Genomic DNA, 16,985 nt, shown 5'->3' on the forward strand with positions numbered 1-16,985 from the left:
TGGGGGGGGGGGTAGGAAGAGGAGAGCTGAATGGGGTGTCTAACTGGTTCTGCAGAGTGAGAATAACAGAACCAGAGGACCACCCCCACCTTGAGGAAGATGACTTTATAAGGAGGGCAGAACACCTGAGACAACTCACTGAGGTCAGACAGCCCCGCTGCTGTCCTGTCTTCTTCTGCAGCATCACTTTGATTCTCACTCCTCTCCATCTATCCGTCTGTGACTCTCCCTCCTCTCCATCTATCCATCTCTGACTCTCCCTCCTCTCCATCTATCCGTCTGTGACTCTCCCTCCACTTCTCCGTCTCCTGTCCGTCTCTCCTTTCACCATGAGCCTGAGGTCCAAGCGTGTCAGCAGCTCCAGTGGCTCTGTGCGGAGACACAGTGGGGGCTTCAGTGGCATGTCCCTGGGTAGCGGCTCTCTGTACGCGGGGGGCTCAAATGGCTACCACAGCAGTCCTCTCCACTCAGTCTCTGTCAACAGGAGCCTGCTGGCCCCGCTCAACCTGGAGATCGACCCCAACCTGCAGGTGACCCGCATCCACGAGAAGGAGCAGATCAAGGGCCTCAACAACCGATTCGCGTCATTCATCGATAAGGTATGTAGTCACCACTGAGAATGATTAGGATACGTCCCAATGTTTATACTAGCTTCCTGCTTAGATTGACCAATACATTCATTCAATTAGAAGCCAGCTACACAAGCTACTTTGGTTTTAGTCATCATCATAGATGGCACTGATTGTTTTGTCTCTCTGTCTGTGTTTTGAATCAGCTACAAAAAAAGAGCGAAAGCTAGTTTGGTTTAGCCGTTGATTGGAAAAGGGAGAACAAACAGTGATAGCCATCTGTGTCTGTTTTCATTGCATTGGAACATTAACCCATTTAATCCCATTGATCACAATAGTGAGAGATTTTTATTATTATGCATTATTAAGGCGTCTATTATGATTCATAGAAGTTTCATGTGATTTCTCAAAATGATCACAAGACCACAAGCATACATCTACAAGGTGCACTTTTACAGACGAATTTGGCACCAGAAGTCCGTATTCAACAGCTTAAAAAACAAATACATTGTTGAAATGTAAAACATTTATTTCTAAATATAATGTTTAAAGTGTCTAGTTTACATATGTACCTTCATTTTCATTGAATCCATGACACTCGTGGTTTAATATATATATATATATATATATATATATATATATATATATATATATATATATAAATATATACAATGGTATGTGGACACCCCTTCAAATGAATGGATTTGGCTATTTCAGCCACACCCATTGCTGACAGGTGTATAAAATTGAGCACACAGCAATGCAATCTCCATAGACAAACATTGGCAGTATAATGGTCCGTACTGAAAAGCTCAGTGACTTTCAACTTGGCACCGTCATAGGATGCCACCTTTCCAACTAGTCGGTTCATCAAATTTCTACCCTGCTAGAGCATCCCCGGTCAACTGTAAGTGCTGTTATTGTGAAGTGGAAACGTCTAGGAGCAACAACGGCTCAGCCGTGGAAGTGGTAGGCCACACAAGCTCACAGAACGGGACCGCCGAGTGCTGAAGTGCGTAGGGTGTAAAAATCGTCTGTGCTCGGTTGCAACACTCACTACCTAATTCCAAACTGCCTCTGGAAGCAATATCAGCACAATAACTGTTCGTCGGGAGCTTCATGAAAGATGTAAAGCTCGCAGCCATTGGACCATGGAGCGGTGGAAACGCGTTCTCTGGACTTTGACTTTGGATATCAGTTTGACTTGAGCTAACCCATGAAAACAAAAAGTCACCTGCTCTTTCACAGCCGTGGTCACTGATTCACCGCTCAGCTTACATGATATTTCCCCTTTCTCACGGAGTGGGTAACAGAGTTACAATAGAGGCTTTGTGCCCTGTTTCTACGCTACAGATCACCAGCTCTACAGCTCTGGGTTTCCTGCAATAACAAGCTCCTATTCCCCTTAGGAGGTAGCCGAAACCTGAGATATCTCGACACAAATCATGCCCTAATGGTGTGATTCACTTGGGATGCAAAGCCCATTTTAAAGAAGTCATATAACAAGTCAAATACATTTAAAGACGTCAAATAACAAGTAAAATACATTTAAAGCACCATGTCCTATTTCTCTCAGCTCGGTGGTAACCTGATAAAAACAGGTCAGACGTGGTGTGATCATCCAAGACTGGAACATCCCCTAAAGTGTTTAGGGAGGGAGCTTTTGTGTTGATCGCAGACAGTCAATGGGAAGAGAATACTGAGATCCTAGAGAGATCTCAGTCAGTTGTTAAAACCAGAATAATGAACTTAACATACAAGCACTGTTCTCTACTGTGTATCAACTGTTATCTGTCTACTCAGCACAGCTGATATCAAACAACTCTGGGAGATTGTCTGGGAGATTGCTTCTGATTGCTTCAAAGGTCTATTAATTAAACAGTTCACTCCCACATTATCCCACATCTGTTGCAAGGGGGTAATGATGTTAGTGAGAATATAGGATGAACCACAATAATTGTTTGCTAAAATAAAAAATTGCTTGTCAAAAATGTAATGTAATACAATGGCAATCTGGGTTATAGGTAACAGTCCTACGCATGAACTGCCGACATTATTACGCATATTAATCGATAATGATGGAAAATATGATATGCAAGATATTTGAATGGATATATATTGTTAAATAGCTATATATACAGTATCTCACAAAAGTGAGTACACCCCTCACATTTATGTGAATATTTGAGTATATCCTTTCATGTGACAACACTGAAGAAATTACACTTTGCTACAATGTAATGTAGTGAGTGTACAGCTTGTATAACAGTGTACATTTGCTGTCCCCTCAAAATAACACAACACACAGCCATTAATGTCTAAACCGCTGGCAACAAAAGTGAGTACACCCCTAAGTGAAAATGTCCAAATTGGGCCCAATTAGCCATTTTCCCTCAAATATTTACAAAAATGTGAGGGGTGGAGATACTGTATATATATTGAGGTGAGAGCATTGGAAATGCTTTTGGCGGTTGACCTGCTTGTGTTTTGTGGGTGGCACTGTGTGCTGTTTTCGATGGATGGGTCCTGGCCCCTCGGGGGATGACGGCCCAACTTGGGATGGGGAGGGCCTTTAGCGGGGGAATTAGTGGAGAACAATTAGAGGGTTATTTAGTAACATTGCAAATATCATGGTACAGCTAAATGGACAGTCAATCGCTATGGTATTTTTTATTGGTACATTTACAAACATATGTAATGATAAATAGATTTGAAACTTGTATCTCATTATGGTATGTGGTGAAATAAGTATAGCCAGTTATAATCGTAATGGCTTAGCAGATAATAACAAAAGAATAACAATATTTACATGGCTCCAAGAAAAGGAATATAATATCTATTGTTTACAGGAAACTCATTCAACAATTCTAGATGAAGTTGCGTGGAAAAGGGAATGGGGGGGGGGGCGAAATATACTTCTCCCATGGGCAAAGAAACTCAAAAGGGGTGATGATATTAATTAACAGTAATTTCGATCCGAATGTGCAAATTGTCCAAACAGATACGCAAGGTAGATGGATTATTTTAAATATGTTATTGGACCATAAACAAATATGGCTCATTAACCTTTACGGACCAAATAATGATGATCCACACTTCTTTTAAAATATATATAATAAATTATCAACTCTGCAAGCAATTCAATACTCTATAATTATGGTGGGAGATTATAATACAGTTTTAAATTTCTCAATGGACCGTAAAGGAAATCACACTACAAACAATCACCCTCATGCTCTTAAGGAAATCATGAATGTCATGGATACAATAGAACATTAGAAAAAAAATGAATGCACTCACTCTGGATTATTAGTAAGATTGTCTCACCCAATGTTCCAGAATGGCCTTTTTCCCTTTATTCAGATTACAACCTCTCACTTTAAGTTATTTGAAAAGGAAATAATCTCCCAAATATCACTATTTCTAAAACAAGCCATAGAAAGTTGGTTGCAATTTCAATTTAATCCTCCAGAAACGACAGAACAAATAATGCAACAAATATTGTGGTTAAACTCAAATATACTAATTGATTAAAAAAAACTTCTTTTTTTTACAAAATGTTTAAAAAAGGTATAATCTTCGTAAATGATGTTATCGTTAGAACTGGTGGAGTTATGTCGCACATGCAGTTAACAAAAACATATGGAAATGTCTGCTCTACCCAAAATTACAACCAAATAATTGCAGCATTACCGCAAAAATGGAAAAGGAAAGTGGAAGGGGGAAAAAGTAAGGAACTTGTCTGTCGGCCTTGCATTAAAGAATATAATTGGTTAAAAAAATTGTGATAAATAAAAAAGTATACCAGTTTCATTTAAGGACCAAAGGATTGACAGCCGTCCCATATAGATTGCAAAATAGTTGGGAAGAGATTTTTGACGTACCAATTCCATGGCATAGTGTTTATGAACTGATACACAAAACGACGCCGGATTCAAAACAGATAATTTTTCAATTTAAATTATTATATCAAAATCTTGCTACCAATAGAATGTTATTTATATGGGGGATACAATCTTCCCAGCTCTGCAGATTTTGCTGCGAAGAGACAAGCATTACATCATTTGTTTTGGTACTGTCCATTTGTAGCTTGCTTTTGGACTCAGGTCCAGGAATGGCTGAAGGATTGCAATATTTACCTGGAGCTAACCCTGCAGATAGCACTAGTGGGTGATCTGAAAAGTCATAGTCAATCGATCAATAATATAATAATACTTTTAGCAAAATGTTTATTTTCAATTTATGATCTGTAGAAAGAGAAAGGTTCAGAACTTTTGTGACACATCACAATACAGTTGAGAAATATATGGAAAATTGAAATCTAATATGGATGGCGTTAAGAGATAGATGGGAGGTGTTGAATGGAGCTGAAGGATGGGACTAATAATAACAACTAATAACAACAACATAACTCATGTAAATAATACTGTGTCCATAATAAGTATATAGGTTATAGGTTGAGAGCTTTTGTGAAAGAGCACAGTTAGAAAAATATGGCACATAGAAGCAAACCAGATGGACATCATGAAAATGATCGGAGGAAGTTCAGGAGTAAAAACAAACAAAATATAATTATTGTAGAATTTGACTGTGTCTATAAAATGTATATAGTATGTACAGTGGGGAAAAAAGTATTTAGTCAGCCACCAATTGTGCAAGTTCTCCCACTTAAAAAGATGAGAGAGGCCTGTAATTTTCATCATAGGTACATGTCAACTATGACAGACAAAATGAGGAAAAAAAATCCTGAAAATCACATTGTAGGATTTTTAATGAATTTTTTTGCAAATTATGGTGGAAAATAAGTATTTGGTCAATAACAAAAGTTTCTCAATACTTTTGTTATATACCCTTTGTTGGCAATGACACAGGTCAAACGTTTTCTGTAAGTCTTCACAAGGTTTTCATACACTGTTGCTGGTATTTTGGCCCATTCCTCCATGCAGATCTCCTCTAGAGCAGTGATGTTTTGGGGCTGTCGCTGGGCAACACGGACTTTCAACTGCCTCCAAAGATTTTCTATGGGATTGAGATCTGGAGACTGGCTAGGCCACTCCAGGACCTTGAAATGCTTCTTACGAAGCCACTCCTTCGTTGCCCGGGCGGTGTGTTTGGGATCATTGTCATGCTGAAAGACCCAGCCACGTTTCATCTTCAATGCCCTTGCTGATGGAAGGAGGTTTTCACTCAAAATCTCACGATACATGGCCCCATTCATTCTTTCCTTTACACGGATCAGTCGTCCTGGTCCCTTTGCAGAAAAACAGCCCCAAAGCATGATGTTTCCACCCCCATGCTTCACAGTAGGTATGGTGTTCTTTGGATGCAACTCAGCATTCTTTGTCCTCCAAACATGATGAGTTGGGTTTTTACCAAAAAGTTCTATTTTGGTTTCATCTGACCATATGACATTCTCCCAATCATCTTCTGGATCATCCAAATGCACTATAGCAAACTTCAGACGGGCCTGGACATGTACTGGCTTAAGCAGGGGGATACGTCTCGCACTGCAGGATTTGAGTCCCTGGCGGCGTAGTGTGTTACTGATGGTAGGCTTTGTTATTTTGGTCCCAGCTCTCTGCAGGTCATTCACTAGGTCCCCCCGTGTGGTTCTGGGATTTTTGCTCACCGTTCTTGTGATCATTTTGACCCCACGGGGTGAGATCTTGCGTGGAGCCCCAGATCGAGGGAGATTATCAGTGGTCTTGTATGTCTTCCATTTCCTAATAATTGCTCCCACAGTTGATTTCTTCAAACCAAGCTGCTTACCTATTGCAGATTCAGTCTTCCCAGCCTGGTGCAGGTCTACAATTTTGTTTCTGGTGTCCTTTGACAGCTCTTTGGTCTTGGCCATAGTGGAGTTTGGAGTGTGACTGTTTGAGGTTGTGGACAGGTGTCTTTTATACTGATAACAAGTTCAAACAGGTGCCATTAATACAGGTAACAAGTGGAGGACAGAGGAGCCTCTTAAAGAAGAAGTTACAGGTCTGTGAGAGCCAGAAATCTTGCTTGTTTGTAGGTGACCAAATACTTATTTTCCACCATCATTTGCAAATAAATTCATAAAAAATCCTACAATGTGATTTTCTGGATTTTTTTTCCTCAATTTGTCTGTCATAGTTGACGTGTACCTATGATGAAAATTACAGGCTTCTCTCATCTTTTTAAGTGGGAGAACATGCACAATTGGTGGCTGACTAAATACTTTTTTCCCCCACTGTATGGGCTGGAAGTAGAGGCCTAAGCGTTGTTGTTCACTAGTTTACTCCAATTGGGGAAGGGGTGGTGGGGTTGGAAAGTAATGAAGGGAAATATCATTTAAAAAAGGATATGTGTGTGTGTATGGATGTATGTATATATGTATGTATGTATATATATGTATGTGTGTGTATGTATGTGTATATGTGTGTATATATATATATATATATATATATATATATATATATATATATATATATATATATATGTGTGTTTATGTATATGTATATATGTATGTGCTGACCAATTGGTAAGTGTCTTCACTGACATTTTCAACATGTCCCTGACTGAGTCTGTAATACCAACATGTTTCAAGCAGACCACCATAGTCCCTGTGCCCAAGGACACTAAGATAACCTGCCTAAATGACTACCGACCCGTAGCACTGACGTCTGTAGCCATGAAGTGCTTTGAAAGGCTGGTCATGGCTCACATCAACAGCATTATCCCAGAAACCCTAGACCCACTCCAATTTCCATACCGCCCCAACAGATCCACAGATGATGCAATCTCTATTGCACTCCACACTGCCTTTTCCCACCTGGACAAGAGGAACACCTACGTGAGAATGCTATTCATTGACTACAGCTCAGCATTCAACACCATAGTGCCCTCAAAGCTCATCACTAAGCTAAGGATCCTGGGACTAAACACCTCCCTCTGCAACTGGATCCTGGACTTCCTGACGGGCCGCCCCCAGGTGGAAAGGGTAGGTAACAACACATCTGCCACACTGATACTCAACACGGGGGCCCCTCAGGGGTGCGTGCTCAGTCCCCTCCTGTACTCCCTGTTCACCCATGACTGCATGGCCAGGCACGACTCCAACACCATCATTAAGTTTGCCGACGACACAACAGTGGTAGGCCTGATCACCGACAACGATGAGACAGCCTATAGGGAGGAGGTCAGAGACCTGGCCGTGTGCCAGGATAACAACCTCTCCCTCAACGTGACCAACACAAAGGAGATGATTGTGGACTACAGGAAAAAAAAGAGGACTGAGCACGCCCCCATTCTCATCGACAGGGCTGTAGTGGAACAGGTTGAGAGCTTCAAGTTCCTTGGTGTCCACATCACCAACTAACTATCATGGTCCAAACACACCAAGACAGTCGTGAAGAGGGCACGACAAAGCCTATTCCCCCTCAGGAGACTGAAAAGATTTGGCATGGGTCCTCAGATCCTCAAAAAATTCTACAGCTGCACCATCGAGAGCATCCTGACTGGTTGCATTACCGCCTGGAATGGCAACTGCTTGGCCTCCGACCGCAAGGCACTACAGAGGGTAGTGCGTACGGCCCAGTACATCACTGGGGCCAAGCTTCCTGCCATCCAGGACCTCTATACCAGGCGGTGTCAGAGGAAGGCCCTCAAAATTGTCAAAGACTCCAGCCACCCTAGTCATAGACTGTTCTCTCTGCTACCGCACGGCAAGCGGTACCGGAGTGCCAAGTCTAGGTCCAAAAGACTTCTCAACAGCTTCTACCCCCAAGCCATAAGACTCCTGAACAGCTAATCATGGCTACCCGGACTATTTGCACTGCCCCCCCACCCCATCTTTTTACGCTGCTGCTACTCTGTTAATTATTTATGCATAGTCATTTTAACTCTACCCACATGTACATATTACTTCAACTACCTCAACTAGCCGGTGCCCCCGCACATTGACTCTGCACCGGTACCCCCTGTATATAGCCTCCCTACTGTTATTTTATTTTACTTCTGCTCTTTTTTTCTCAACACTTTTTTGTTTTATTCTACTTTTTTTAATAAAAAATAAATGCACTGTTGGTTAAGGGCTGTAAGTAAGCATTTCACTGTAATGTCTGCACCTGTTGTATTCGGCGCATGTGGCCAATAAAATTTGATATATATATATATATTTGTGAGAAAGAAACATTGGAAGTGATGCAGACAATTACATTGATGGAAGTTACAATCTATCTGAAATATTAAAGCTGATCCACCCCCTAAAAAAATAATCAAAAATAATAATACAATTTTAAAATTAAAAAAAAAAACAGTTCGCTCCAAGCCCATACATTACTGCAGAAAACACGTTTGGAAGGTAAAGGGCCACAATGACATGTCAAGACAAAATATTGCAGCAATCTGAGGTGGTTAGTCCAACCAGGACTTGGGCCCAGGTCCCTTCGACTGTCAGCCCAGACTTAAACCATTAGACCAAGAGGTTAAAACAGAGACAAAGTGTTGTACCAGGGTCTCTATTAAAGTTGCTACAATGTACATGTATTAGCAGACTACACTCAACATCTTCCTCCCCATGCTTGGACTGTTGCGACTATTTCATCAGCTAAGGGCTTCTCGCTCTCCTCCCTTTTAGGTGCGTTTCCTGGAGCAGCAGAATAAGATGTTAGAGACTAAGTTTGACCTGCTGCACGGTAAGCAGACGGGCCGCTCCAACATCGAGCCGCTGTTCGAGGCCTACATGGCCAACCTCCGCCGCCAGATGGACGTGGTCAACAACGATAAGACCAAGCTGGACGGAGAGCTGAGGAACATGCAGGGTCTGGTGGAGGACTTCAAACAGAAGTAGGAGTCTGTCTGTCTGTCTGTCTGTCTGTCTGTCTGTCTGTCTGTCTGGAGAGCTGAGGAACATGCAGGGTCTGGTGGAGGACTTCAAACAGAAGTAGGAGTATGTCTGTCTGTCTGTCTGTCTGTCTGTCTGTCTGTCTGTCTGGAGAGCTGAGGAACATGCAGGGGCTGGTGGGGGACTTCAAACAGAAGTAGGAGTCTGTCTGTCTGTCTGTCTGTCTGTCTGTCTGTCTGGAGAGCTGAGGAACATGCAGGGGCTGGTGGGGGACTTCAAACACAAGTAGGAGTCTGTATGTCTGTCTGTCTGTCTGTCTGTCTGTCTGTCTGGAGAGCTGAGGAACATGCAGGGGCTGGTGGGGGACTTCAAACACAAAAAGTCTCAATAGCCTTCAACAGATTTGTAAGCAACTGAGACAGAGCCAAGGAGCCTTCTTCAACCTATTTATTTAACCCTAAATGACGGATGCCAGAACCTTGCTACTGTGACCTAATCCAGTATCTCGTCACCTGTTCTTCTGACCTAGATACGAAGATGAGATCAACAAGAGAAACAATCTGGAGAACGAATTTGTAATCCTAAAAAAGGTGAGAACATCCCATTTCCCCAGTGACACCTTAGATTTTGTGTTTTCTTGGTGCAGTCTCTGAAGTTCAACACACATATTGGACTCATTTATGGACACAATACCACACTAAGACATCAACTTGATGTTGCGTTCAGCGATCCAGCGCAGCACCATGGGAGTCAGGGTAAGCTAGACAAACACTGCAGATGAAAGGACACAGAGAGACAGAGACAACAGTATGACCAAACCTGGCCCACTTTCTACGAGATGAAAAAAACGTTAAGCTCATAAAATATCATATCACCACTGAACAAGAACCGGGCCTGGGGTGTTTAGGGGGAGACAGAGAACATCTCAACCAACCACGTCAAAACCAATTTCAACCTAAACTAGTAGCTTTGCAATGAAATGATTAATCTAAATTGCACCTGGTATGTTTCGACAAACAGTGGTAGCTACATTTTCGTCATTTAGCAGACGCTCTTATCCAGAGCAATTAGGGTTAAGTACCTTGCTCAAGGGCACATCGGCAAGATTGTTCACCTTTTCACCTAGTCGGCTCGGGGATTCGAACCAGTGACCTTTTGGTTACTGACCCAATGCTCTTAACCGCTAGGCTATGGGTAACTACAGTTTGTTGTCCTTTCAGGATGTGGACTCAGCATACCTGGTGAAAGCAGACCTGGAAGACAGGGTGGGAGCTCTGACTGATGAGATCAATTTCCTCAGGACCCTCTATGAGGAGGTAAGGTCATCATCTGAATGATGAGATCAATTTCCTCGGGACCCTCTATGAGGAGGTAAGGTCATCATCTGACTGATGAGATCAATTTCCTCGGGACCATCTATGAGGAGGTAAGGTCATCATCTGACTGATGAGATCAACTTCCTCTGGACCATCTATGAGGAGGTAAGGTCATCATCTGACTGATGAGATCAATTTCCTCGGGACCATCTATGAGGAGGTAAGGTCATCATCTGACTGATGAGATCAACTTCCTCAGGACCATCTATGAGGAGGTAAGGTCATCATCTGACTGATGAGATCAACTTCCTCAGGACCATCTATGAGGAGGTAAGGTCATCATCTGACTGATGAGATCAACTTCCTCGGGACCCTCTATGAGGAGGTAAGGTCATCATCTGACTGATGAGATCAACTTCCTCAGGACCATCTATGAGGAGGTAAGGTCATCATCTGACTGATGAGATCAACTTCCTCAGGACCCTCTATGAGGAGGTAAGGTCATCATCTGACTGATGAGATCAACTTCCTCAGGACCATCTATGAGGAGGTAAGGTCATCATCTGACTGATGAGATCAACTTCCTCAGGACCATCTATGAGGAGGTAAGGTCATCATCTGACTGATGAGATCAACTTCCTCTGGACCATCTATGAGGAGGTAAGGTCATCATCTGACTGATGAGATCAATTTCCTCGGGACCATCTATGAGGAGGTAAGGTCATCATCTGACTGATGAGATCAACTTCCTCTGGACCATCTATGAGGAGGTAAGGTCATCATCTGACTGATGAGATCAATTTCCTCGGGACCATCTATGAGGAGGTAAGGTCATCATCTGACTGATGAGATCAACTTCCTCGGGACCATCTATGAGGAGGTAAGGTCATCATCTGACTGATGAGATCAACTTCCTCAGGACCATCTATGAGGAGGTAAGGTCATCATCTGACTGATGAGATCAACTTCCTCGGGACCATCTATGAGGAGGTAAGGTCATCATCTGACTGATGAGATCAACTTCCTCGGGACCATCTATGAGGAGGTAAGGTCATCATCTGACTGATGAGATCAACTTCCCCGGGACCATCTATGAGGAGGTAAGGTCATCATCTGACTGATGAGATCAACTTCCTCGGGACCATCTATGAGGAGGTAAGGTCATCATCTGACTGATGAGATCAACTTCCTCGGGACCATCTATGAGGAGGTAAGGTCATTACTGTATCTACTATATTAACAATACAATACATTACAATACACAAGTGGTCCTGTATGGCGCAGGCAGTTGGTGAAAGGTTGTAGGCTCAAATCCGGCAAGGATCACATACACATCCTAAAAAAACGTATGAACACACTGCACTGTTTACATCCAGGAGCTGCGTGAGCTGCAGGCCAGCATCAGGGACACCTCTGTGGTGGTGGAGATGGACAACAGTCGCGACCTCAACATGGACCAGATAGTGGCTGACGTCAAGGCTCAGTACGAAGACATCGCTGCCAAGAGCCGAGAGGAGGCTGAGATGTGGTACAAGTCCAAGGTGAACAACAAGTTGACTATTCTAGGATTGAAGTGGTTAAGGAGAAGGGATTTTTGTTTTACTACATTGAAATCAATACCCTTTACACACTACTGAGCAATAGTTTGCTGAAACCACAGTACAGTAAAAGGACAATGTGAAAGAAAAATATCTCAGTCAAAGCAGTATGGTTCGGCAGATAGTTGGAAGACAGTGCTAGAGAACTAGCCCGGGTACCAGTCTGTTTAGCAGTTTATCATCCCACTCCTTTCCACTCCTTGTCATGCTAAACATATATCTTTGGCATAATGACACAGAGTACAAGGAGTGGAATGGTAGCTTAACAGACTTGTGCCCAAAGCTCCAAGAGAACTGGTCTTATTTTCCCTCAGTTTAACCAGATGGCCATCCAGGCCACCCAGTACGGAGACGAGCTGAGGAACACCAAGGGAGAGATAGCAGAAATCAACCGCTTGATCGGCCGTCTGCAGAGCGAGATAGAAGCTGTCAAACAACAGGTTAGTTAGTTTACTTATTCAACTCGGTTCACTTATGCTTTGACCGCTTTGAGGCACAGTAATATCAAACAAAAACTCTGGATGCAGCACATACCCTGTCGGATGGGATTGGATCTACTTTATGGGATAAAAGATTCAGCAGCCATGCCATGGAGTGTGCCACTAAGACTGTGTATGCCACTTGGTGTGATGAGGCTTAAGCAAGCAAGTACTGCCATGGAGTTAATGCAGCCTTTACCCTGGTGTTGATGTCCCATGGTGTACCAACCTGGAGAACCAGATAGCCGAGGCTAGGGGCCAGGGCGAGCTGGCTGTGGAAGTGGCTAAGTCTCTAACTCTAACTATACCTATATATCCTGTAGCGAGCCAACCTGGAGAACCAGATAGCCGAGGCTAGGGGCCAGGGCGAGCTGGCTGTGGAAGTGGCTTAGTCTCTAACTCTAACTGTAACTATATATCCTGTAGCGAGCCAACCTGGAGAACCAGATAGCCGAGGCTGAGGACCGTGGGGAGCTGGCTGTGAAGGAGGCTAAGTCCAGGATCAGAGATCTGGAGGATGCTCTGCAGAGGGCCAAGCAGGACATGGCCAGGCAGCTCAGAGAGTACCAGGACCTGATGAACGTCAAGCTGGCCCTGGACATAGAGATAGCCACCTACAGAAAACTACTGGAGGGAGAGGAGGACAGGTAAGGAGGGAGAGGAGGACAGGTATGGAGGGAGAGGAGGACAGGTATGAAGGGAGAGGAGGACAGGTATGGAGGAAGAGGAGAACAGGTAAGGAGAGAGAGGAGGACAGGTATGGAGGAGGAGGAGGAGGAGGAGGAGGACAAGTAAGGAGGGGGAGGAGGACAGGTATGGAGGGGGAGGAGGACAGGTATGGAGGGAGAGGAGGACAGGTATGGAGGGAGATGAGGACAGGTATGGAGGGAGATGAGGACAGGTATGGAGGGAGAGGAGGACAGGTATGGAGGGAGAGGAGGACAGTTATGGAGGAGGAGGAGGAGGAGGAGGAGGAGGAGGAGGAGGAGGAGAGACAAGTAAGGAGGGAGAGGAGGACAGATATGGAGGGGGAGGAGGACAGGTATGGAGGAAAGAGGAGGACAGGTATGGAGGGAGAGGAGGACAGGTATGGAGGGAGAGGAGGACAAGTAAGGAGGGGGAGGAGGACAGGTATGGAGGGAGAGGAGGAGGACAGGTATGGAGGGAGAGGAGGACAGGTATGGAGGGAGAGGACAGGTATGGAGGGAGAGGAGGACAGGTATGGAGGGAGAGGACAGGTATGGAGGGTGAGGAGGACAGGTATGGAGGGAGAGGAGGACAGGTATTATTATAGGTACACATTATACAGTATGGTGTCTATAGGTTGAGGTTCTAAACAAGGACCGGACAATGTGTGAAAAGTATTATCTGCAATCTTTTCACAAACTGAAGCAGCACACTTGTCTCTCAGGATTGGACATCAATCTATTCTCAACATCCAGTCAGTCTCCAACTACAGTAAGTGGTATATGTACTACTGAAAAAATACAGCAGTAAATGTACTCTATTTAATGCTATCCGCTGCCTAGAATTACACTAAATGCTGTATTTTGAGACACAAAAGCAGATATTAGGCTCTAACCATTAGATTGCCACTGTTGTGTTCTGTCCAGGTTCTAAGAGTTCCGCTAATGGACGCCACAGCAGCTCCAGCTCCCCAACACCCAAACTGCTGATTAAAACAACGGAACAGAGAGAGAGCTCCAGATTCAGCTCTCACTAAAGACCCGTCGGATCCTTCTGGCTGAGGGTGAAGAACCATTATATAAGAGTTTATATCAGATCTATATCACATTTATGGCTTCTTTGTCTATCTACATTCAGTAATGAGCATGAGAGAATACCATAAGATCACGACACGATAGATGTGTGTTTGTAGCTAGAGGAATATAAACATTTGGTTGTTCTTACTGTAAAGAAAATAAAAAAAATATGTATCAGTATATAAAAATATGTATTTAGAGAAACCGTTTGGTCTTATTTCGAGCATACACCCTGCCGTGCAACGGCTGGGATAGCGGTCAAAACGGATTGTAATGAGACAGTAGGCTAATAACAGCATCATCCTCATTGCAGCGAGATAATGGTTCTTATGGGGTCAGGAAACAGGACACCACAAACTGGGTTTGGCCACCTACTTTCTGTGTCACCGGTGCATGTGGCAGACAGGACTAATACAGTTGATTTTCTACTGAACTTTGTAGAGAGTTCTGTGAAAGTTTAGGATTCATAACATTATGAAATGTAACATGGCTTTGGAGAAGTAAAATCATGTGATTTTTTTTTCTGATTATGAAAACATACAAGATTCATGTATTATATTATCTGTCAGTTGAAGGTTCATGATTGTTTTCCAAAGGGCAATTCTATGGTAAAGGAACTACGCTGAGAGACTCAGATTTTTCACTTTAAAATGTATACCAAACAAAAAAACGTTGATTTCAAAGTTTAACAAACCATACAACTCTATGCACAAGGCCTACTTTTCACAATCACCTGAAAATACACATTTACAGGAACTGTGCAGAAGAAATCACAGGAGGCTGCTGAGGGGAGGACAGCCCATAATAATGGCTGGAATGGAGTCAATGGGATGGTATCAAACACATGGAAACCATGGAACCCATATGTATGATGTATTTGATACCATTCTATTTATTCCACTCCAGCCGTTACCACGAGCCCGTCCTCCCCAATTATGGCATGTGGCAGATACAAAGTTTGCATCTGCACAGTTTTTCCAGTAAATTTATTTTGTATTTTATTTACTGTGTAAATTGTTCAAAGTAGTCACTGTGCATAGAGTTCTATGGTTTGTTAATCTTTGAAATCAATGTTTTTTGTTTGGCATACACTCCATTACGATGGAATTGCCCCAAAACACAACGTCTATGAATAGTATCGAGTTAGGTCAACCTAAATGTATAGCTGTCTAAAATATGCACTATGCAGGTGTCATTAGACAGCAATAACAACCCATTGGTAACAACACAGTATTATTGTCACCTAGTGTTCAATCAACATACTGGTCCTTATTTAACTGTGCTTGAAGCTCCTGGACCCACATGGTGACAGCCAGGCACAGGGAGAGGAGTCTCCATGGTTCAGATGGACCCATATGGTGACAGCCAGGCACAGGGAGAGGAGTCTCCATGGTTCAGATGGACCCATATGGTGACAGCCAGGCACAGGGAGAGGAGTCTCCATGGTTCAGATGGACCCAGATGGTGACAGCCAGGCACAGGGAGAGGAGTCTCCATGGTTCAGATGGACCCATATGGTGACAGCCAGGCACAGGGAGAGGAGTCTCCATGGTTCAGATGGACCCACATGGTGACAGCCAGGCACAGGGAGAGGAGTCTCCATGGTTCAGATGGACCCACATGGTGACAGCCAGGCACAGGGAGAGGTGGAAACGGGAGCAGCTATGTCGTCTCTAGTAGTCCTTTAGCTGGCTGGCACTAGTGTCCTCCTGGGTGATGTCTAGGGGAATGAAGGAGATGTTCTGAGGGAAAGGGTTTGTCTGTTGAGCCCGGAGGATAATGGCTTCGTCCAGGTCAAAGCCCAAGAGCCGGAGATCAGTGCCGGTGCTGTAACCTCTTCAGACTGGGCCCTCTGCTGGAGGTGTCTGTACAATGCCACTGTCAGGTCCTGTGATATTACACATAGATAAGACAAAAGACTTCATTGGTGACAGACATCTGACTCAAAGTATTCAATGACGGATGATGAAACTCAGTGATTGTGGTGCTAGCTTGTGTGGGTGGTGAATCAATGTGTAAAGGCTGGCTAACATGATTTAGTCCGTTTCTGTGTCTTAATTGCAGCCGATGTCCAGCATCAATTTGGTTTCAATGCAGTCTTTGCCATTCCCCAAATCCTGAATAAGTGTGGTCGAAATGAGGCTTAGACGGTTCTCTGGTGGGTTGAATGTGTAATAATGTATAACATTTCCGTAAAATGCTGCACCGGGATCATCTTTTTCATCCAGAACGTCACTCCCTGCTCCACATGCTGCCATCGCTGTGGTACTAGTTACCACAGCTACAAAGTCATAAACCTGGTATATTTCTCCAATTTCTATTCTTAAAATTACATTTTAAACCTAACCTTAACCACACTGCTAACATTAACCTTAAATGAAGACCAAAAAGCACATTTTTGTTTTCATACATTTTTACGATATATAGCCACGATATTACATTTGTGTA

At 43.5% G+C, this 16,985-nt stretch overlaps 1 protein-coding gene and 1 pseudogene across 2 annotated transcripts; one reads left to right on the top strand and one right to left on the bottom strand.

Moving 5' to 3' along the window:
• Positions 1–329: 329 nt before the first annotated feature.
• Positions 330–14,505, top strand: LOC311138957 (keratin, type II cytoskeletal 8-like; the record flags this gene model as incomplete). The annotated part of the gene is made up of 9 exons (XM_084173774.1): positions 330–599; positions 9,175–9,383; positions 9,911–9,971; positions 10,602–10,697; positions 12,074–12,238; positions 12,610–12,735; positions 13,201–13,421; positions 14,186–14,232; positions 14,388–14,505. The coding sequence occupies 9 exons, from the start codon at positions 330–332 to the stop codon at positions 14,495–14,497; spliced, it is 1,305 nt and encodes a 434-aa protein (XP_084029900.1). The 3' UTR covers positions 14,498–14,505.
• Positions 14,506–16,053: 1,548 nt separating this feature from the next.
• Positions 16,054–16,795, bottom strand: LOC311138272 (pre-miRNA 5'-monophosphate methyltransferase-like; annotated as a pseudogene). The gene is made up of 2 exons: positions 16,593–16,795; positions 16,054–16,364 (listed from the first exon to the last, which is right to left on the bottom strand). The product of its transcript is annotated as a pre-miRNA 5'-monophosphate methyltransferase-like (transcript).
• Between the last annotated feature and the right edge of the window lie 190 nt (positions 16,796–16,985).

This window comes from Coregonus lavaretus, assembly GCF_964263955.1.
Source record: "Coregonus lavaretus genome assembly, chromosome: 12".
Taxonomy (NCBI): Eukaryota; Metazoa; Chordata; class Actinopteri; order Salmoniformes; family Salmonidae; genus Coregonus; species Coregonus lavaretus.